This window comes from Limanda limanda, chromosome 23, assembly GCF_963576545.1.
Source record: "Limanda limanda chromosome 23, fLimLim1.1, whole genome shotgun sequence".
Taxonomy (NCBI): domain Eukaryota; kingdom Metazoa; phylum Chordata; class Actinopteri; order Pleuronectiformes; family Pleuronectidae; genus Limanda; species Limanda limanda.
The window spans coordinates 4,807,141-4,831,206 of NC_083658.1; the positions used below are offsets into that span (position 1 = coordinate 4,807,141).

The window sequence follows — 24,066 nt, forward strand, 5'->3', positions numbered from 1 at the left end:
AATAATTTTAGATTCACAAACCTTTTTTCAGATGTTAAACACAATAGTGGTCTTTTTGAAACCTGAAAGATTAATTGGTTGATAAGCAGTCCACAGGATGATAGTGTTGGTAAGAGGAAGGGAGGGGGAGTCAGCTTGAAAACGTTTCCAACAATGAGGAAGATGTAAAGATGGGAGGACTGAAACAATAGTCAGAAATGAGAAAGGGTGAGCTTATTTGGAAGCTGACAGCAGGCTTCACCAGAGTTCCAGCATGAGGCCTCAGCCCTGGTGCACCGTCCTGCACGTGTCCCTCTGGGCAGCGCTGGTTCTCACCTTAAACGCTGACAGTAAGTGATTTTTTGTGTTTGTCGTGCTGTTTCAGGATTTCTGTGGCGTTCCTTTCCGTCCTTCTTGAATATCAACAGTCAGCTTGTTTTATTCTGTTTGGAGAGCTTTGTTATCTATTTGCCAAACTCCATCTTTGAAGTAAAATTCCTAACTGATATCAGTAATCAGAGTAGATTTGTTCATGATAACATTTGGAGCTTGATTCTGGCTCAAGCGTCAAAGGCACAACTTTAAAAAAAAAATACTTTCAGTTCCTTCAACCACAGCAAATTTTTTTAAATGTCATTGTCACGGGACATAACAAACAGCAACTGTAATTGACCGTTCGTTATAAAACGTGTTATAAAACGTGCTCGTATTGTCATTTTTCTTCTGCAGGTGAAGACTCAGACTGTAGCCCTGTTATCAAAGTACGTCGCCACACGACCTACAAGACCTCACCTGGACGAGAACTTGTCATTCACTGCCCAGTAGATTTCTGCAATAAATCCATACCAACAGTGACCTGGGTCAAGCTGCTGTATGGAACTTCTAAACGTGTCGGAAGTAGCAGTCACATTAGAACAGAGTGGAGAGGGGTGAACCATGAGTGGGCATCGCTTTTGATTTTCCCAAAAATACTCAGCAGCGACTCAGGTCTGTATCAGTGTCGAATGGGAAGTCATGTGGGTCACGCCATCAACGTCTCTGTCCACGGTGAGTGTGTTTTAAGAAACCTCTGTTCACATTAAGATAAGATAAGATAAAAAGAAGGAAAGATAAGTTAGGACACAACGCGACACAAAAAGATAAAAAATACGATAAGATGAGATTAACTTTATTGATCCCACGCCGGGGAAGTTCACTTGATACAGCTACATAAAATGAAATCAAGGTACATAATATAGACATTTCACATCAGATGGATATGTTATTTGGAGAGAAAGGTATTTGTGTATGGTGTTTTTGTGCATTTTGTAAATAGAGATATTGAAATAAATAAATATATACACATGCATAGACAGTTATACATATTTTGAAGTTTATTTTTCTAATAACCGCTATTGTATAATAAAAGTACAAGAGCAGCACTGTGTTTGGACCCAGAATGTAAAATAAATATATGAAATTAAATTAATATAATAATAAACACAAGGTGGTGGTGAACATACAACTAAGAATAAGACAAGTAAGGCCGAACTTTCTCTGAATCCTGAGACAGTTCAAACACTGAATGACTGAAGTTGATATGAATTCCTTCCTGTTCCTTAAAGTTCCCGAAACTTCTGACCCAGAGACCCTAGAACTTTTGTGGATGTACATGTCCTCTGCCGCAAGGATTGTGGGATTCGTCACCGTATCGATAGTTATAACTGTCGTATCAATCCTATGGTGCAAAGGTAAGCTGTTTTTAAAAAAAAAAACAATAATGGAAACATTCAATACATACAAAAAATAACCAATTGTCCAAAACCTTGCAGGGAAATCAAAGAAAGGGCCACAAGGTGAATGTCAGGTAAGACGAGTACATTTCAAACTTAAATCCATCTCATCCCATTTTAAAGTTTTTCCAACTATGCAATGTGATATTCTCTCTTGGGTGTGTGCAGGACACGACGATCGAAATGGTCGAGGGAACCTTCACACGTGGCGGCCCCCCCGCCCGGGCCTAGAGCGAGCCCCTCTGCCCTGCCATCACGTTTAGCTGCACCCAAAGACCCGCGACCCGACGAGTTGACGTCACCAAGGTGGAGCAAGGTGAAGGGAGACAGCAAGAGAAACAGAAACGCGGCAGATGAGAAGTTCCTCAGAGTCTGTAGAGCTAAAGCGTGTTCTACCAAACTAAACGGATTGTTACACACTTTTTGCGAACTGTCTACAACTAGTGTGGTTTTGTGTGCGATTCTGCTTTGCGATGTTTGTTTAAAAACTGTGTCTTCACTTTCACAACTTAAGATGACTCTTCTAAGTGATCACAGTGATCACACCTGATAATAGTTTTGCTTCCCTGAGTTTTCATCCCGTTTCAAGTCGACTGCATGAATGTAAACATGAGCTTTTGTAATCCTTCAGGAAAAACTTGTTTGTCTGTGACTTTAAAATAAGAGAATGTAATAATAATGTGATGTTTTTGACAATCATATAACATAATGTGTAGCCACGACTGTTTTTATGTAAAATTTTCTTTGAAACTGTTCCGAGGAAGCAGACTTGACTTGACAGCACATAGCATATTCAGTTTGATGACCACAGTGACCTTAGCAGATGAAACCTCAAAGTAGACATTTCCTGCCTGCTTTCTTTCTTCTTTCCTGTTTATCACATTGTATTAAAACCCTCTCTCTTTAACTATTGTGGTTGCACTCTGAGCCATGTTGCTGGCTGTGTAACCCTCTGCAGAGCTAATAATTAAAACTCAAAGAAAACTCCGGTCTAAGAAACTCATTATTTCAAATCTCATGATAAATTTCCAAAACAATGAGCTGAAGCTTTACTTCTCTGGACACGGTGTTTGGTGCGTTCGGGAGCAGACAGCCGGTTGACTGATGAACAGGAAGCAGAAATAAAACCACACGACACATAACCACATGTACAAACCTGTGAGGGAAGGGATGGAGGTTACTTTACAGTTGAAGATGTAAAATTAGAAAATAGAATCAAACTCAAGCTCAGGCATCACCCCGCTGTTTAAGAAATTTTGTTTTAGCAAAGCATGATGCTTCGTCCTACTGTAGTTACACTCTGAGCCATGTTTCCAGGTCACATTTATCAAAGAGGTAATTCTGCATATTACTGGATGCATGTCTCTCTGTCTCTCTAACTCTCTTATGGTAACTTGATCTACTTCACCGAAGCAAACCCACAGCTGACCCCTCTCAGCCCCTGTCCACACTCAAGCAGATATCTTGTTCAATTGAGCCTCTTGTCCATTTGAAAACTGTATTTTAAGTGGATAAAACTACGATTTTCCTACACACTGGTCATTGTTTACATGTAAAACACAGCGTTTGGGAAACAACGGCGTCACACCTTACTTTGCATGTAGCATATTTCCCCGTTGAGGGACTGATAAAAGATTATCTAATCTTATGCCCACTGTTGCTTTGGGTTATTATGACTTAGCAGCAGAAACATCATGCTACATACTGTCCGACTGGATAATAAGCCCACTGAGCATCCTCGCAAGGTTCTCCTCTAGTATTTGAGAGATTGTTCATATAGACTTTATCGCCACCTACTGGCCAAACATGCTTGTTTGAGTGTTTTCCACAGCAACAGTTGACCAGAGGTTTTATTATGGAGATGAAAAACAAGAATTATCTAACACGTGATGATTCAGATTTTTTTCTTACACTACACATGTCTCTAATCTGGGAAAACAAGCAGTAACCACTCGTGTCAGCAACAGGTAACACAAACTCAGTGCAGCTTACATGAACTGCTTCTGGAAAAGGACGGACAAAAACGATGCTGGTCAAGTTTTTTTTTAATCATGTACGATATAAAATAATCGTTCAGACTTAGTGATGAATGATCAAAGCTGGTTGAAGAGTAATTTGAAGCTGAATAGAAGTGAACAATCTATTTCAATCAATACTTATATTAACAATAATAATCGTGAAGGGGTAAAATGATCAAAACAAAAGAATATAAGCAGGAACTTTCCTTTAAGTTGAAAACAGATGGCTGTTAATTCATTATCACTGAGTCAAATAAAACACTTTTATCAAAAGCAGAATCAAGGCGTCCCTACATGAAACAGGAAGCCCTCTCGCTCCATTACACACCTACAGTACGTCTACACAAGGTTCTGCTTCAGCTCTACTTCACTGGACTCTATGTTCACACCAGACACTTGAGAAGCTTAACTCCAGAATCTGTGGTTTCTGCTCCTGAGGTTTGACTGGGACACACTTCATCTACATACAGGAGGAAGAAGGAGGAGGTGGTGCTTATTGTTATACACATTTTTCATGGCAGTCATTTAGACCTGGACAAGCAGGTAAACAGAGGTGCTGTTAAACATCTGTCTGGAAAACCAGCACCACCTAGTGGCCGGCCGAGAGCTGTCGTGTGTTCATGAGCTTCATTCAAAGCGTTAGCTCGGCGTTAGCTTCCTGCTGCTAATGTTAGCTCGTGTGAGGCGCTGCGGTAACAACCGGAAGCTGTGAGTGAACCGGAAGTAGCCGCTGCTGACTCACGTCACGGTAAACTCACCGCGAAGGAGACAGTTGCGTTAAACTTTCAATAAAACTTACTTGTCTTTCTCTGTGTCTTTCTCCTCGCTGACGTAAACAGGGAGTCGGATGCACACTCGGATTGCAGTTCCCCTGAGCGCCACACGTGTGCGCTGTTGTTCAGCAAAAATATTTAAAAATGTTTCCTGTATAGGCCTTATAAAGCAAAGTTATTTCAAATGATATAAACAGATTTATACATTTATTATTTTTCTTTCCACATAAAAATGTATAATTATAAGTGATAACTGATAAGGATTTATATTATAGAATAAATAGAATATAATATGTTAGTGTTAGTTTTACTTATTTTCCTCCCCCTGTAATGTACACAATATTCAAGATTCAAGATATTTTTGTTGAAGCAAACCTGCAGATGCCAATTAGTTTACAGAGTAAAAGAATATTCCACATGAAGGTTGGACACTGAAGTGGACGGATGCTGATGTGCTTTTATTTTCCACAATTTTTAATGCAGTGCTGTTATTCAAGTGTTTACCCAGATGTCAGTGCTTCACCTTGTCTGTATTTATTTCTTTAGTTCAACAGAATAGTGAAAGCATCAGAGGATCAGTTGCCCTGACTTTTTGTCACATGTGTTTTCATCTATCAAACCCTGACATCATTAGAATTCAATTTTAGATTCACAAACCTTTTTTTAGAAGTGGTCTTTTGAAACCTGAAAGATTCATTGGTTGATAAGCAGTCCACAGGATGATGGTGTTGCCTGATATTAACCACACACACACAAATACACTCACTCACACACAAACATCAACAGAGTAGCTATCAAAGCTCAAGAGGCCACAGCATCCCCCCCTCTCCTCCCCAGTGCACTGTACATCCTCTGCTGTAACCACACAGCCGTGCACAGGGCCGGGCTCATCTGCAGATGCACACGACGGAGGTAAGAGGAAGGGAGAAGGGGGCGGAGTCCGCTTGAAAACGCTTTCCCACAATGACGAAGACGTAAAGGTACGAGGAGTGAAACAATAGTCAGAAATGAGAAAGGTGAAGGGGAGAGTACGCCTGTATCCGTGGGAACCGTGTCAGACCTGCGTCGTTTGCAGAACCAAGACCACCCACTGACCTCGACTCACCTCCAGTACTTTCACCGCCCCTCGTTTCAAGGGGCAAGACGCAAGAGAGAAAGAGGAAGCAGCATTTGCAGTTATAGCATGTAGTTCTCTAAAATGATTCACTTGGAGGAGCTTATTTGGAAGCTGACAGCAGGCTTCACCAGAGTTCCAGCATGAGGCCTCAGCCCTGGTGCACCGTCCTGCACGTGTCCCTCTGGGCAGCGCTGGTTCTCACCTTAAACGCTGACAGTAAGTGATTTTTTGTGTTTGTCGTGCTGTTTCAGGATTTCTGTGGCGCTGCTTTTCCTTCCTTCTCGGATATAAACAGTCAGCTTGTTTTATTCTGTCTGGAGAGCTTTGTAATCCAAAGCCTTTCCAAAAGGGTCGGAGGCCAGATTTCTCTTAAGGTCGTGAACTTAGATAAACAAAGTTGGATCTATTTGCCAAACTCCATCTTTGGAGTAAAAGTCCGAACCGATATCATTAATCAGAGTAGATTTGTTCATAACATTTGGAGCATGATTCTGCCTCAAGCGTCACAGGCACAACTTTTGTTTTTAAATAGGGGAATTCTAAAACTAATGTATGTTGAACTGAGAATTGTCAAAATCCCCCAAAAATGGTTTCAGGTGCAAACAAAACTCGGTTTTCGGTCTCAACAGGAGGTTGTTTTTACATGTGTGGGCACTTGATGGAAACAATTAGAGATTTTCTCTCCAACTTTAAGAAAAGAACAAATTTCCAATAGCGAGGCACATAATGTTATTTTCAAATGGAACTCATCATGTTCAAACTGTTCATTACAAGGGAGCCAATACTTTTCAAGTTTTAACTCATCCTCTTGCATAAGTACTACCTGCATGATTTTCATCTTTTAAAAACAGTGATGACTATGTGAATTTTTTTAGTTTTATTCATGTATTTATACACAGTCTATGGACATAAAGATTCTTATTGTGGTCTGTGGGCAGGATTTGTATTATTTGATGATGACTCACTGTTGGCAAGTGACTATTTCTTAAGTTTATTCATATCGGAAATTGACACAATATACCAGCATAAAATAAGATAAAAAGTGTTCAGTCTATGGGTGAAACTGATCTATGTGGGTTTAAAGTTCCTCATGAAACATGGAGTTCACTTTCAGTTCCTACAACCACAGCTAATTTTCTTCACAAATTCAAATTTCATTGTCACGGGACATAACAAACATAGCAGCTGTCGTTGACCCTTCGTTATAAAACGTGTTCTGTATATATTTGTAATCTGCTCGTATTGTCATTTTTCCTCTGCAGGTGAAGACTCAGGCTGTAACCCTTCTATCAAAGTACGCCGAAACACAACCTACGAGACCTCATCTGGACGAGAACTTGTCATTCACTGCCCAGTGGATTTCTGCAATAAATCAGAACCAACAGTGACTTGGTTCAAGCTGCTGAATGGAAATTCTAAACAAATCAGTGTCGGAAGTAGCAGTCACATTAGATCAGAGTGGAAAGAGGTGAACCATGAGTGGGCATCGCTTTTGATTTTCCCAAAAATACTCAGTAACGACTCAGGTGTGTATCAGTGTCGAGTGGGAAACGATGTGAGTCACGTCATCAGAGTCTCTGTCCACGGTGAGTGTGACTTAAGAAACCTGTATTCAAATTAAGATAAGATAAGATTAGATAAAAAGAAGTTAAGATAAGTTAGGACACAACGCGGCACAAAAAGATAAGAATACGATACGATAAGATGAACTTTATTGATCCCACGCCGGGGAAGTTCACTTGATCCAGCCACATAAAATGAAATAATTAATAATAATAATATAATAAAAATACAAGAGCAGCACTGTGGGACCCAGAATGTCAAATATATATGATATTAAATCCAATAAATAATAAACACAATAGCGCTGTGTTGTTTTGTAGGTGGTGATGGACATAGTACAACTAAGAATAAGACAAGTAAGGCTGAACTTTCTCTGACTCATGAAACAGTTCAATCACTGAAACACTGTAGTTGATATGAATTCTTTCCTTTACCTTAAAGTTCCCGAAACTTCTGACTCAGAGGCCTTAAAACCTTTGTGGATGTACATGTCCTCTGCTGCTGGGATCGTGGGATTCGTCACCTTAGTGATAGTTCTAACTGTCGTATCAATGCGATGCTGCACAGGTAAGCTGTCTAAAAAATAAAATCAATAATGGCACTATGCACTACAAATCAATGAGTCGGAAAAAATAACCAATTTGTCAAAACCTTGCAGGGAAATCAAAGAAAGGGACACAAGGTGAATGTCAGGTAAGACGACTACATTTCAAACTTCAATCCATCTCATCCCATTTTAAGTCCTTCCTACTATGCAATGTGATATTCTCTCTTGGGTGTGTGCAGTACGCGACAATCCACTTGGCGGAGAGGCCCCTCACATGTGGCGGCCCCCCGCCCGGGCAGAGAGCTAGCCCCTCTGCCCCTCCATCGCGTCTATCTGCGCCCAAAGACATTTACAGCAAGGTGAAGGGAGAGGGCAAGAGAACGAGAGGAGCGGCAGAGGAGTGTAGCGGCGTCGTGTACGCGGCTCTCAACCATCAGCAGCCACCAGGGGCCGCCGCTCGGCCCCGGAGGTCGGAGGAGTGTTCGGAATACGCAGCTATTCGAGTGGCGTGAACACGCAACAACCACCGGGGATGTGATGTCAGTCCTGATGTGTGCTAGAGGGAATTAGACAGAAGTTAGCAGAACGTTTCAAACTGGATCTACAACGGCAGCAAGGACACAAGGATGATGTTCCATGTCCTGGATGTTGTGTATCCTCCTCTACACATTCACAGGTCTTCTCTCTGCTCAAGATGAAGCTTCAGAGTGATTCTGTGAACTTTGTCTGTTCATCACGTACTAATACAAACGACACAAGAGCAGAACTGAGTGAAATGTCAGCGAGTGCACATGGTTGTTTCTCTTCCTGCCGACCGCACCTCACATCTCAGTATTACTCAAAGTTAGACGAACTTGAAAATACAGGTTGTGGAATTTCCCAGAGAGCATGATGTTCCACATCAGTGATTCACTGAGGGGGTCACTTAACGATTGTGGATAATATAAATTATACCTTTCAGAGTGGGAATTGTTATTATTCCCCTTTGTTGCATTTTTCTCTTTATTGACAGGATAGAGAATAGAGAAGAGAAACAGCAACTGGTTGAGTAAGAACTGAACCTGTGACTGAAACCTCCATATGAAGTATTAACGTGTATTAATCCGCTACTGAAAACAGCCCCAAACAAACTCACTCTTACTTTTGCCCAGAACCTACAATGGCCACATTTCTGAGATATTTACATTCCATAAAAAATAAACTACATTTCCTAAAAAACTTCAATCGGAGCCGGAGGCCGAGAGCTGAATGTCACAGATGAGAAGTCCTCAGAGTCTATTGAGCTAAAGCGTGTTCTACCAAACTAAACGGATTGCTACACACTGTTTGCGAAATGTCTACAATTTGTGTGGTTTTGGGTGTGATCCTGCTTTGTAATGTTTGTTTAAAAAGTGTGTCTTCATCATGACTCTACAGAGTGACACCACACCTGATAAGAGTTATGTTTCCATGAGTTTTCATCCTGTGTCAAGTCGACTGTATGAATGTAAACATGAGCTTTTGTAATCCTACAGGAAAAACTTGTTGTTTGTCTGTAACTTCAAAATAAGACACTGTAATAATAATGTGATGTTTTTGTGCAATCATATAACATAAGGTGTGTCCACGACTATTTTATGTGAAATTTTCTTTGAAACTGTTCAAAGCAGAACTCAAAATTCACCGGAGAGTTTCACATCAATCAAGGTTGAAAAAGATGTGTGTGTGTGTGTGTGTGTGTGTGTGTGTGTGTGTGTGTGTTTGTTTGTGTGTGTCTGTGCATAAAAAGTAAAACAGCATTTCCTTCCTCCTTTTTTAAAATTCCAGCTAAAATAAAACTGCACCTTTTTTTTGTTTTTACAGCACAGAGCATCTTCTTCTGTGATCTGTTATTATATTTTATAATTTTCCGTGAATTTATCAAAGACTGGAACTTAGCACTGATATGTCACATTCTTTCTGATATGTCAAATAATGTCAATAGGCTTTGGCAGGATTGTACTTTGTACTGTTTTTCCTTTAAGCTTCTTCATAAAGGCCTGGTCACTGTCGTGAATGATGGTGAATCTGACCCTTGGTTTCCTGTAAATCAAAGTGTGAAATTGATAACACGTGAAAGTGCTATTGTTTGATGTGTGTGTGTGTGTGTGTGTGTGTGTGTGTGTGTGTGTGTGTTTGCGTTCAACACATTTACTGGTTCATAGTTTTCTTTCCTCTTCAGGAATGTAACTTACGTGCACACATCAGGTACCAATACCTCTTTTAAAGGTGATTGCGTGTGTGTGTGTGTGTGTGTGTGTGTGTGTGTGTGTGTGTGTGTGTGTGTGTGTGTGTGTGTGTGTGTGTGTGTGTGTGTGTTTGCACCTCTCTTCTTCTCTGGACACGGTGTTCTGTGCGTTCGGGAGCAGACAGCCGATCGACTGACGAACAGGAAGCAGAAATAAAACCACACGTCACGTAACCTCATGTACAAACCTGTGAGGGGAAGGGATGGAGGTTACTTTACAGTTGAAGATGCAAAATTAAAAAATAGAATCAGACTCGAGCTCAGACATCATCCGGCTGTTAAGGAAGTTGTGTGATTAAAAAAAATGATCTCATCAATGGTCTCATCAATTTAATAAGCAAATGTCAACAACAAAATCTATAAATGTAGCAATTATTGATTTAAAATATCATCTTTCATCTTTACAGGGCAAATTGAGGGGTATCAACAAATATACAACACCCACATGCTTAATATGACAAAAACATTGATGAGGTGGTAAAAATGACGTCACCTTTTACCTGCAGGAGTTGAAGCAGAGACACAGGTGGAAAGGACGAGTCGTCACAACATCATCCCCCTTCCTCCTTGAATCCAGGAAACGACACTTCTCAGTTGAGACCAAAAACCTCGGCAGCTTGAAAACCAGGAACCTCCTCAAAATAAGGACTCCTTCAGCTGCATAGAAATCATTATGTCTCTTGGATAAAAAGATATCGTATGTTTTAATTAATGACGCTTGTGATGCAGGAGTCAGTCAGGACGAAGATGATGATGATAGTTGAGCCCTTTACTTTCAGAGTTTGATTCTGCTGCAGAAAAACCACATTGACCTCTGTTGTGTATTTATATAACTTTGATTGCGGACTGTGTAAAAGAGTAAAAGCGAGCTGCAACATGTGTTAGTGGCTGAGTGAAGCCTGTGAAGAAATGTGGCCTGTGGGATGTGATACCTCTGTGGTTGTAAAAGTGCTAAAAGCTGCAATGCTTGCACAATCAGGCACACACAGCCACACACACACACGTTTAAACACAAACCAGACCTGCATGCATCGCCCACCAACCACAACGTGACACATGCAGGTAGAGACACCTCGCCCCCTGTTATCGAGGAAGCTCAAGAACATTTATTTTCGAGCAGGGGGGCGACAGTTATTAACACATTTGTATTTTGTTTTGTATTTGTGGCAATGGAGGTAAACAAATATTGAGCAAATATTGGAACTGATGCTGAATTGGACAAGTGGAAAAACTCACTCATAAGCAAATCACACCATGCTGCCATCTAGTGTTGAAAAAACAGATAAGCATGCTTGAACTTTCAACAGGTCAGGTGATTCCGTATCTTGGTGATTCAACTGTTTTAAGAGCGAAACCTTTAACAATCTTAAAAGGGTGAATAAATAAATTCCTTTAGGGGTGACTCGATAAACATGACTGATTTTATTGTTCGTTAATTCAATGTGGGCACCGAGTTGCCTTCAGATAAGCCTCTGTTTTATTATTAATGTGGAAATTATTTGCTTTAAAAAGATGAGAATCAGAATAAGTCAGTCAGACGCCAAAGCAATGCAACGACGAACCCTTTCCTGCCTTTGTGAAGTCTGGGCAAACAAAGTAAACAAGAATGAACACGAGAGGCGTTTGGAGGAACTTCAGAACTGTCAACGTCAGACTGAGGAGTTCTTTTCCAAAACACGATTAAAGACATTTGAGGGGAAAGAAGAAGAAAAAACAAAAGAATGAGGTGACAGATCTCATCCTCAACTATGGAGTTTTTAAACCTCTGAGTCGAGTTGAAATAGTGGCGTCAAATTGTGATTTTTAAATTCTAGCGCAGATCATTAAAAACACTTTAACCATCTTTGTGAAGCAACAGCTGAAATTGGTAAATTCAAGGTTATTTCAAGGTAGATGATCACAAAAACGACACAAGGAAGCTGAAGCCCCTCGCAGGGTCTGAGAGTAAAGTCACTTGCGTGGGCTGCGGAGGAAATGAGTTTCCTGTTGTGTGTTATTTTCTGTTGAGGTAATTCTTCACCACCCAAAGCCTCAGTACACACCTTCACCTAGAGTTTAGTCGTGAGGTCTACGAGAAACATCTGATATTATTATGGAGGCTCGGTTCTGCCACTTTGTTTTAAGAAGTCATCATGATGAGAAACTTACTGTCTCATAATTTTGATCTAATCTCACAAACACAGATGATGAAAAACAATAAGCAGCAAAAACAGAAGCGGATGAAGTCTCAGTTTTTTGTTTTTATTTGATCCAAATCGTGCTAATCTGCTCTTTAATCAATTCTTACAGGTACAGAAAAAGTGAAAACTGCTAAAAAACTATAACAACAACAAAGACAGAAATATAAAACAGAAAAGCAATATGGGAAAAAAATCATATTTACAGCAGCTTTGTTATTTTTGTAACAACACTATAGGTATTTATCAGATTTAACCCTTATAATAAACTATACAGATCATTGACTTCAGTGTGAAAGTAGATTATATATAAACTTCCAAGAGCTTTGTTTAATTATTAGAAAAATATGAGTTTCTACAAAGCTCCGGTACTTTAACATTTCCTGCAAAACCAAAACTAGTTCTTGTTAAACAGGAAAAATTGTTGACCAACTTAAAAAACATCAATTGGTAGCTAACCAATTCATCAAGTTTGTTACATCAACACAATTTCTGACTTTAATTTGAAAAAAACGTATCTTGAGTAATATTTTTTCAGTATATGGTTTGACTCAGTCAGGAAGTACTGTACAATGATGCAAAGAAACACACACACACACGCTTTTAAAACACACACACACACTCGCCATGTGTTACTTTCTCACACACGTGCAAACAGTTCGTCCGCACAGTGAGTCACACACACACACACACACACACACACACACACACACACACACACACACACACACACACACACACACACACACACACACTGATTTTAACCGCAGCTCCACTGGTTTGTTTTTACTTCCTTTAACTTGCAAGATGTTTAATGTTTTAATGCTGTTTTTTATTTATTCTCTGTTTTTACATTATTTTTTATTTTGTATTGTTCTTTTTAAACTTGCTATATAAATAAACGTGACTATTCAAACAGCTCGACCTGGACTGAAAAATATTAAAATCAGTTGCTTGCTTATATCTTTTAAATCTTTTTACAGTTTAATAAACTTTTATATTGAAGGAGATATGAGTCACCACAATATCAACGGTCCCACAGAGTATTTAGAATATATTCCTATTTCAGTCATAATACTTCAAACAAAGAGCAGAAGCAAATCAAAAAGCTATATATACACAATCTATATGTAAAAAAATATATAACATATCACTCTATTCAACACTAAAACAAATCTTCTTTTCAAGGTTACCAAGCTTCATCTGAGCCCAACGTGATGGCACAAGACACATGGACTAACTCTTCTCTGATCACAGTGATTACATCGACATTTAAGGCTTTAAGTGTAAAATCTAGTGTTAAATAAGGTGGTTTTAGTTCTGTTTACTTTGTGACTGGCAGTGAGTCAGCAGCGTCGGCCCCGGCTCCGTGGAAAGCTCGGCTCCCGTCCTCACGGTGCTGAGCAGATGGGTCAGACTCAGAGCTCTGCTGGACCCTCATCAAAGCAGCGGCCCAAATCAGTCTGGACAGAAAGAGGGGGGGGCAGTTAGTTGGTCAGCCAGGCCAGTTTAGTCCCAGGAACCACCGGGAACTGTTCAGTCTGGAATTCTTTCATCGCTGAGATTTGATCGGTTAACGAATGAGCACTTTTGGTAAATCGCTCATTAGGTGATGTAAGCATCTGATCCTGTTTTGGTACGTGTAGGACATCAATTCTTCTCTTGAGCAGATACAGGTGTCCTCTAAGATATGTCCATCAATCAAACTATTATCAAAAGTAACTAAGGTTTTTTAGAATAGTTTAAAGAAACAGAAACCCACGACGCCCTGCTCAGATCTGAAAAAGACCACATGCACACGATCGTAAAGCAGGAATTCAGCGGTTAGGATTAAGAGCCTGTCACACCTCCGTGGACATGTGGCAGCAGTGTGAGTTATTCACAGGTGGTCTGACGAGTTTTTGCTGAGTGGACACATGCAGCCTACAAGCCAATTAGAGGAGGAGAGACCTGTGAGCAGAGCCTGGAGAGCAGTGACCAGCAGGTGTCACCTTCTGCTCGGTTCTCCTCCCTCTAATCTCCACGGAGCAGTCAGTGTGTGTGTGCCCGACCGGATGCTTTGCCTCCCTAAGCACTTCCTGTGGTGCGACGGGTTGAAAGGTGCCATGCAAAACATTTGCTTTCATGATTAAAAGGTTCTTATCCACCCCAGCCCCTATAGCTGTGCCAACGCAGCACCTTGCAGTCTGGACATCTCCATCCGGCCACGCCAAAGATCATAGACACAAATACTCAAGTGATATTTTACTGGAAGAACCTCAGGCCTTTGGGTGCAGCTTCCCAAACTGGGAGTGAGTCGGGCAGAGGCTGAATTACGCCCACCGGCTCGGAGGAAAGCCACGAAAGTTATTTTGTGGGCGGCTACAGGTTTGACTTCTGGCCGCAGACATCACAACCTCTGACTGTGGGCTGAACATCTCAGACATGCTTTGGTTTTACTTTCTTACTCCCAACTTGAGGATTTCTGATTTTCACAATCTTAGTCTGAGCATCAGAGTTTTACAGGAACACACCTGTTATATCTTAGAGTATCTGATCACACACACATGCACGCACACACACACACACACACACAGTTTTGAACATTTTAAAATGTGTAGGAGTTGTTTTTTCATCTATTTAAGAACCAGTATTAAATGGATTTCAGGATATGTGAGTAAAAAGCCAATAAGAGGGAAAAATGAAACGTCCCGTCACCTTGAATAAAATTGTGGATTTCTCTGTGTTGGAACATTGTTGGAACAAGTTGTGTAGGATAATGCCAGTATGGACATTTGATTCAAAAGTTGTTGCACATTATTCCTTTAAAAGAAATGACAGAATGAATGAGGTCAAATAACCCAAAGGAGGCATCACAGCTGCATCTCTCTTTCCCTCAATCTGAATCACATCACAGTAGAAGCCTTTGTGGAAATATGGGAAGAACGTGTGTGTCTTTACAGTCAAGTGTGTGTTTGTGTGTGTGTGTGTGTGGGGGGGGGGGGGGGGTTGCATTCAACTTTGAACCCTGGCTCCCCCTCGTCACTGCTCCCACCTCACAGATCCCGTAATGCGTTCGTCTCCCTCCTCAGCGCGGAGGATTAGACCGAGAGAGAAGGTCTTTTCTTCCGGCCGCTAACTCCAGACAATCAGCACAACCACTTGTTATTCAGGTCAGGACTCAGCGAGATGGAAACTGAAGGAACTTGAGCAAAGACTTTCAGACAACGAGGAGGAAAGTCTCAAGAAAACAGGAGCCTTATGTCCCGAGAGAAAAATCTATTCTAGTCTTCTCTGACCACAGATACTTGAGCGAACTCTGGTCCGACACAACACCATCAATCACGTGCACAACTGGTGTTTGAGATTGTCGAGACTCCGACAGCCTCATGAGTAAGAGATGTGCGGGGGTGAAAAAACACAAGCATGATTGAGGCCTCTGTTGTGTGTAGCCCATGTGGGAGAAAGCTGTTTTTGGAGCTTTGACACGATCAGGAAAACAGGGACAAGGGATGTCATCGGGAAAATGTGAGTATGTGACCGTTGGCTTTCTTATCGCTCAAGAAAACAAGGGCGCGGACGAGCCGAAGGGAAAAAGGAAACTCGTTAATCAGGATTTGAGGCGTTTGAGTCTTTAAAGGAAAAAGGTCCTAGAGGGATGAAATATAAAATATAGACGTTTCTCGATGGGACAACAGTTCCTACAAATGAAGGTTTAATTCTACTTTGCCGAATCCAGAGCAGCCATGGGAGCGCCCTAACCTTGACACATCGGCGCCCACCTTTGTTTTTCTTCCTTTACGGCTGCGGCGTTGGCAGAGGGCTCGGTCAAACCTTCCGTCACCCCCCCCCGATAACTCTGGCTTTTCCCTGCTTCTCGTCGGGGGACTGGAAAATTTACGATAAGGGGGAAGTGGGCAGCGGTCCACGCGCCAGGTTACGCCCGCTGGCCGCCATCACTGTTTCCGTGACACCCAGAAAAGAGCTTTGATGTCACATGAGTGAGCAGCCACCTCTGTGTGGAGAGCGGCTGCGACTTGACCTTATCGGTGTGGGACGACTGTGAGGCATTTCACATCCTGGGATTTGTTCACTCTCACTTTAAGCATCGTCACATTATTTGTTTTCTCATACGATTGTTATTCCTTCAGGGAATTCTTATCGGCTTCGTCAGATAATTTAGTTTATTTCATTAAAGCCACAGTATGTAGCAACATTCTAATACCTCCTAGTGGAAAGTATCTGGCTCCTAAATGCTCAACTTTGTTCACCTCCTTGTTGCTAACTTTGAACTCTTCCACACCAAACTTTGCAGCTATCCGAAGGTTTTTTAAACGAGATCGACTCCTTTCCCATTGAGACCGAGACCGGCGAGAACACAGTAAAGTTGAAGGCCGCAAAAACAATGAGCTGAAAATCTCCGTAGAGACGAAGGGAACTGCAGCGTCGACGGATAATTCTGTGTGAGCTATTTCCTCTGTCACGTGAACCATTGTTAATCTAAAAATATGAATATCAGCGGCAACTTTGAGCAGGAAACAAAGTAGAGCGGTTTAAAAGTCCCAGGATGCTTTCTGTTCATGAAGCCATGAGAAACCACTTCATCATAATCACTGCGTTGACAAGAGCCACTTAAAACTTGGCCTCCACAACAGGCCGCAAGAAAAAAGACACTGAGGGGAATGCTTTGTCTGCCTGTAGTGAAGAAAAGAGTGAAATCTCTAAATATACTCCATGTTTTTGCTCCATGCCAAAAGTGGGAACTCCGCCTCCACTTAAATCATAACAGGAGTTGCTCTATTCTCTCTTTTGTAACGATCTCCCTGCACAAATACCTCTGGAAAACCATCAGAGAGGCATGACCTGTTTTTTTTGGGGTTGTAATATGTTAACAAATGTGGCCGGGGACAGAAACTCCATGTTGTGAATGTGCCGTGGTGGAGTCGACGTGTGTGTACTCACCGTCTGTGCAGATCAGGCACTTGCAGAGACACACACACAAGCAGAGGAGGAGGACGGCCGCCACGCCGCACACCGAGAGCAGGATCACCACCACCGGACTCACTGCAGAGCACAGACACACACCATCAGGCTCCGGAGAACGTGTGTCACATCTGGGACAAACATGATCGAAGAATAACATTTCTCTTAAAAGAGTCAGGAGCCCATCAAAGCCGCCATAATTACCCCATAACGAAAATAGCTGCAAATAAGCACATGGAGAAAACAAAGGCCGTGTTTACGCCGAGCCGTAGTAAAAGTATTTCGGTAACGGTGTATTTTTTGCAGCTGGTCTTTTTCTTTTGTAATAACTAAACGTTAAAAAATGTTTAGGCTAGACATGTCGATGATACATATTTAGATTTTATATCAAAACACTGGGAATTGGGTTTTTTACCTCGAAACCTGGTAGAAGGAATATATAAGATAAAAAGGATTAAAAGTACACCCATGATTCATGATGGCTTCCTCACCCTTTGTGGTGAGGGGCACCGTCAGGGGCGTGTCCAGACCCGGGTGGTGCACGATGCACTCGACGGAGCTCTCACTGAGCCCCCCCGACTGGAAGAGAAGCGTGCTGGTCACTATGGTCGTGCCGTCCCCCTGGTCGAAGACGGACAAAACGGGCGGTCCAATTGTCCGGTTGTCCCCTCCGATGTCCCACTTAATATCTGCTGGTGGGCGGGACTGGGCGGTGCAGTTGGCCTCGGTGACCCCTGATGGCGAGGTCACCCTGGTCACCTCTGGTTTGGGTAAAACTGGAGTGGAAGAGAATTGATGATGTTGAAACAAGGGCACTTTGATGGACAGACTCAGAAACAGACGACAGAGAGAGATTTGTCCCTCTGCTGTCGTGATGGTGATGGAAAGACAGAGCCTGTCAATCTCTCTGTCCCGAGGACACAAGGGCACAAGTCGTCCTGGAAACAAAACCCAGACAGAAGAGCGGGGGGGCAGCTTTTACCGACTGTGAGTCTGTGTGCCTGGATCTTTGGCTGCCTCAGTTTAGACAAATGCAAAGCTGGTCCAGCAGAGAAAGGACACACACACACACACACACAGACACACACATTCACACACACTGGGGCATTGTGTCTAGGGAAACAGTGAACCACTCATCCCCTGGGCTTACACCCAAATTCATCACCCCATTCCCCTCCGTGACTCCCCTCCCTCTGTCCACACTATCACACATATAGAGAAAGTTCAACAACTACACACACTTCTGGAATGTTAGCTCCTGAAGTCACACCTCTGGTCTCTCTGGCCCGGTGACAGGCAAGAGAGGACGGGGGGGGGAAGTGTTTCTGAGGGGGGGGAGGTCAGCACAGTAGTTTACAGGCCGGCTGCAGCAACTCTCACCTCAGGGCGGCTTGTGGTTTGTTTATACACACACTTCCCTTTCCTGAGCTATATCTGAGATGCATGTGAGCGCGTGACCACACACACACACACACACACACACACACACACACACACACACACACACACACACACACACACACACACACACACACACACACACACACACACACACACACACACACACACACACACACACACACACACACACACACACACACACACACACACACAAACACACACACACACGATTTCCTCTCAGCCAACAGGATACTGATTTGTAATAAACACAACTGAGAACCCAGGCCTTAAACATCAGGAATTCAACAATGGCTTATTCAAAATCAATGGCCCATTGATCATTCAAACATCTCAGGGTGAAAGATCGGATATGTCAACTCTTTAATGAGCTTTTAACGATGAGGACCGATCCCGGTGCTGGAAACTAAACTTGGGATTTCAGTCATGGTCTGATGTTCCACAACTTGCACATGAAAATGATTTAATTATAGCTCTGGTTTTCTTGAGCTATTGTTTGTGGTTTTTAAAGGATATAATCAAAACATCGTGTTTTCTGATTTCACCATTGTACCCGAAATAAACCAAGCTGTGACCACACCACTACACCAAACCTATACATTTGTGCACAATTACACGTTTTCTCATAATCTCTATGTTTACCCTTTGAGGCCAAAAGAATTATTGCAACTCACAACAGTTAAACTCCCCCGTCACCACACTCACCGTAAACAGAGAGGCAGGCCGTGGCGCTTCTGCTGCCGTCCGGGAACGTGTGGAACTCGCAGGTGTAGCAGGCCTCGTCCTCCGTCCTGACCGGCTGGATGGTCAGCTGGGTGTCGTCCAGGGTTCGGCTCAGGCTGACCCGACCCTTGAACTGCTCCTCCACGCTGTGGTGGCCGTGCTTGTTGTAGGCGGCCACGGCGCTGGTGTCGCCCTGCTCGGCCGTCTTCCTCCACAGAACCTGGTGCACCCTCTCGAAGAGGCTGTACCGGCAGGAGAGGGTGACGGCGGCTCCGCTCGTGGCCGTCTTGTTGCCCGCCTGCCGCACTTTACCTGGGGAAGAAGAAATGCAGGTGTATGAAATCCTTTACCGGGGCAAATTAAGATAAGATACAGATTAAGATACATTTATTTGTCCCAAACACATGCACAGACATGCACAAGCACACTAGTGCAAGGAGGGAAATTTAACCTCTGCTTTTAACCCATCTGGTGCAGGACACACAGAGCAGTGGGCAGCCATGTACGGCGCCCGGGGAGCAGATGTTAGGGGAGTAAGGTGCCTTGCTCAGGGGCACTAGACAGGGTAGGGAGAATCCTCTTGGATTTTTGGACAGATCAATCCAGGTTCGTCTTTTTGTTGTTTCTCCGTGGAGTCGAACCAGAGACGAACCAGAGACCTTTTCTGCCCATAGTCCAAGTTTCTGCCACTAGTCCACCGTCTCTCCAATGTGAGTGTGCATAATTAATGGTAACAACAGGGAGTTCAGCACAGTGGGGGGTCTTTCTCCCCTGCTGATCCAAGAACTCAGACCATATGTGACTCAAAGCATTGTGGGAGCTTCTGAGCAAATCCAATCCTCCATGTGAACCTCTGTGAGCTGCACAAAGGTCATGTGACTTCTACAAATAAACAGATTTCCAAAAGGATGTGTCTTCATGGATGAGAAGAACAAAAGTTCAAGGGTCATTTGAGAGCTGCGGCCTCCAAGATAAGATCATTTACGAAAAATCCCAGCGTAGAAACCGATTTATCATCTTCAGATACACATCTGGACTAAAGCCTGAATCCCGTTCTGTGGCCAGTTGAACAGAATAAACACTCTATGGTCTCTCAAACTCACCAGTGACTTTGACGCACGTCCGGCCCTCTTCCGAACCCTTGGGGTAAACGTCAAAGACGCAGCGGTAGCATCCCTCGTCATCGGACCTCACCCTGGTGATGGTGATGGAGCTGGCGTGGTCGGGGTGCCCGGCGAGCTGCACGCTGGGATCCTGGTGGCTGATGCTCACTGGCACAAGTGGCTGGTAGGCCAGGAGGACCTTGCCGTGCCCGTTGAGCCATCGGACCTGCTTGACGCTGTTGCCGGTCGCCGTGGTGATGTTGCAGCCGAGCAGGAGGGGGCGGCCGGCCTCTGCGGTCAGGGTGGAGGGGGCTGTGACATCACCTGAGGAACATGAGCAACCAAAGTTTGTGATCAATAATGTATATCAATCCATCCATCTAACCATCCATCTTATCCTATCCTTCTATCTCTCCATCTTATCCTTCCATTCCTTTCTATCCACCCATCCCTCTTTCTTTCTTTCCCATCCATCCATCCATCTTCAACTTTTTGGGCACAAATCGCCAAAGGGACGCACCACGAGTCCCGAGAACAGCTGCTCCTAGGAGGCAGAGCAGCAGACCCAGAGGGAGCGCCGGTCCTCTCATCGCACACCGAGGCTGGATCTCACATCCAGGCTACAGCTGCGAACTGGAACCCTGTCAGGGATCTTCCACAGCTTCAAACCTCGGTGTGAAACCTCAACATTAAACAGCCCGAGGCCCCGTGCGGACGGTAAAGCGGCGGAACTGTGACGCAAGAGGCCGAGATGCGTCAGCTGTCGAGTGCTGGGACTTGTTGAGCGGCTGCTGGTCACCACGGTTGTTGCTGCATCTCGTTGGGTGTGCTGCAAGAGGAAACATGAAGCCAGAGAATTACACCAGCACCACAACATCACACTCTTTAAAACACATATGAATAAGTGAAAGGTTTATTTCTGATACTGATATCAGTCTGTTATTCTATATTATCTGTACAGCCAGAAAAAGACTGCTCCCTGATAATCTACATAAACTTTTGACATCAATATCTGATGACACTGAGGAATCCTCGGGGAAATGATTTTAAAATGTCGCTCAAATATGATTCAATGCAAGACAACTTTGTATTTTTCATCTTCCTTTTTAAGTGTTGTGTGTCCTTTTTTCATTCTAAAGTTAGTCGCCATGGAAATGTACGTGTAAGCGCATCAACAACGGCAGCTGCTGATTCAGGAACCATTACCTGGGGCTTCACAGGAGATTTTAAGAGTTTGATCCACAGCCTGTGTAATAAACCCATAATCATCCGGCAGCAAAACAAGCTGCTGCTGTGAAGTCTAGACTCCAACACAACCAGTGATTTCAACACAGGTACCTGGAACCCAATACAAAGGCCAGGAGACGGGATGAGGGGATGTTTGTCATAGGTGGATCACTGCATGCGTGAGTGTGTGTGGGTTTAATGAGAGCAAGCAACACAAACTGAAGCCTGTGGCTACAAACATCCAGAAAGATGCTACTGCCAAACAACACTGCGATCAGATCAGCTCTGACCAGGACAACTTGGAAACTGCAGGTTTCAAGCTAAAACCAGACTGTGAAGGGGACTGGACTCACCGAGACCACAACAGGACCAGGTCCAGACCAGGTCCAGACCAGGTCCAGACCAGGTCCAGGGTTTCTGGGTGTAACTCTGCTCTTTTACAGCGCCAAGCATCTGGCTCCAATCGTGGAAGCCTGCTCCTGTTGGGCAGCACTTAAAAAGGCTTTTCCACTATAATACCACAGATGTCAGACTGAGTGCTGCTACACCGTCTGCAAGAAATCTGATCCATTCATCAATCACCTGGAAGCTTCACTGCTAAACATCTGCTCGAAATCCACATGTGCACAACCACGTTTACACCACAGCAAAAAGCCAAGATGTAGATTGAGATGAAAAGCAAAAAAAAGGATCGTTCCCACATTTAACAGAAGGGAAAAAATTATTTTTACATATTTTCAACAACATTTTCATGCATGTCAATCTTGTTGTCAGATCTAACATAGGAATAATCATAATTAGGCAGAAAAAAATTCAAAAGAAACATTAATTTACCAAACAGGTGCTACAAGAAAAGCAGGTTGTGGCAATTTCATTTAGTTGGTTGGTTAAAGAAGTTCAGTTCAGCGCCGTGAAATATTTGCTCATTTAAAGGAAGATTAATTCATTAGAGGAAACAAAACATTATGAAATAAAGTTAAATGTTATTTCCAGCACAACAGCCATATTTATATTTTAACAACCTCCCCTCATAGATTGTAGTCATCAGAAAAACGTTGACACTGCTGGATCAAGTTTAAATTCACAGATAAGAGGCCGAACACTCTGATTTGAAAACTCAAAACTTGACAGAAAGTAAACTTTCGTGTTGTGAAAGTAAACTCACCCGCTGACAGAGGACTGGTGAGAGACTGGAGCAGCTGCCTGTGCTGCAGGTTGTGTCAAAGTGGAGCAGAACAATCCATGTTTCCTACTTTTAAACGACTGAGCGACTTTCCTGGTCCTGCTGAAGGATTTTACTGAAGAGTCTCTGTCACCTCCTCAACTCCCCCTCAGACATGAAGCCTGAGGAGACAGTGACCCCTACTGGCCTGGTTTGGAACATACGTATTGATAAATGAAGAAGAAACCATTATTCCATTATCTGGGTCTTACATCAATTGAAACATCACACGTTCTTATCATGTTGATATTTATTTTTTTATCAAATGTAGAAAAAATACAGACACTCTTTCAGAAAACAACACAATGGTGCAAACAAAAGTGGGGAAACATCAAATTAAACAAAATATGTAGAAAAACATCAGCCACAATATATAAATATCCCTCTCCCCTCAGTATTTAAACTGCTGTAACTAAATAAGGCACTGTTCAACATTATGTCACTTTAAAATAATAATAATAAAAAATGACTGGTTTTAACAATTTAAAATTAGTTGGCACAAACTTCCAAGAACAATGTGAAATTGACACGTATCAAGTATCAAGTATCAAGTAAGACCTCGGCTGACTGCACTCTCTTCAGTTCAGTGCACGTCTGAAAGCAGACACATTTTTATGCCCCCTGAAGTCTGAAGATAGTCTGGGGATCCCCCGCTGGGTTCAAAACAAACGAGTAGAGGGTCGAAGACGCTTCTAACACTCAGCAGAGGGAAAATGAAAATATAAAAGGAAATTGAAATATATCTGCATGAAAAAACTCTGCCTACAGTAGATAACATTGGACTTTCAGTGGAGACCTGAGGTCCACCTACTGGTCATATGTAACACTTCTGACTTTTGAAGGCGACCCAGGTTCTGTCCATAGACTGTATAGTTCTGTCGCTATTTACTGCTTGGATTCCAAAAGAGGTGACCGTTTTCTGACCGAACTCTTCTCTAGTGTGGACAAAGCTTCTTGGACCCTAAAAATAAAAAAATAAAATTTCATTACTCAGCTTCTATTGCACATACAAATCATCCACACTGGTGAAGGTTTAAATTAAGTTTGAAGACCAGTATATGAAGAGTGACTCACGTGTCAGCGTCTGCAGTTTGAGGAACCTCAGTCTTCTCATGGTCTCTGTGTGACAGTCTGAAGGATCCAAGAACAGTTAAAGCTGAATATTAACGCTCATAGACTCTAACATAGAGGATATAGA

The 24,066-nt window shown here is 42.8% G+C and overlaps 2 protein-coding genes across 2 annotated transcripts; one reads left to right on the forward strand and one right to left on the reverse strand.

Moving 5' to 3' along the window:
* The first annotated feature begins 221 nt into the window (after positions 1-221).
* Positions 222-9,467, forward strand: LOC132996987 (uncharacterized). The gene is made up of 12 exons (XM_061067359.1): positions 222-329; positions 709-1,026; positions 1,584-1,709; positions 1,791-1,825; positions 1,920-1,976; positions 5,412-5,522; positions 5,749-5,875; positions 6,922-7,245; positions 7,543-7,578; positions 7,664-7,789; positions 7,881-7,915; positions 8,009-9,467. The coding sequence occupies exons 1-12, from the start codon at positions 254-256 to the stop codon at positions 8,279-8,281; spliced, it is 1,644 nt and encodes a 547-aa protein (XP_060923342.1). The 5' UTR covers positions 222-253; the 3' UTR covers positions 8,282-9,467.
* Positions 9,468-12,944: 3,477 nt separating this feature from the next.
* On the reverse strand, positions 12,945-22,894 carry LOC132996682 (uncharacterized). Its single transcript, XM_061067017.1, has 7 exons — positions 22,812-22,894; positions 20,940-21,248; positions 20,420-20,743; positions 19,299-19,628; positions 17,666-17,950; positions 17,154-17,255; positions 12,945-13,675 (listed from the first exon to the last, which is right to left on the reverse strand). The coding sequence occupies exons 2-7, from the start codon at positions 21,007-21,009 to the stop codon at positions 13,671-13,673; spliced, it is 1,116 nt and encodes a 371-aa protein (XP_060923000.1). The 5' UTR covers positions 21,010-21,248; positions 22,812-22,894; the 3' UTR covers positions 12,945-13,670.
* Between the last annotated feature and the right edge of the window lie 1,172 nt (positions 22,895-24,066).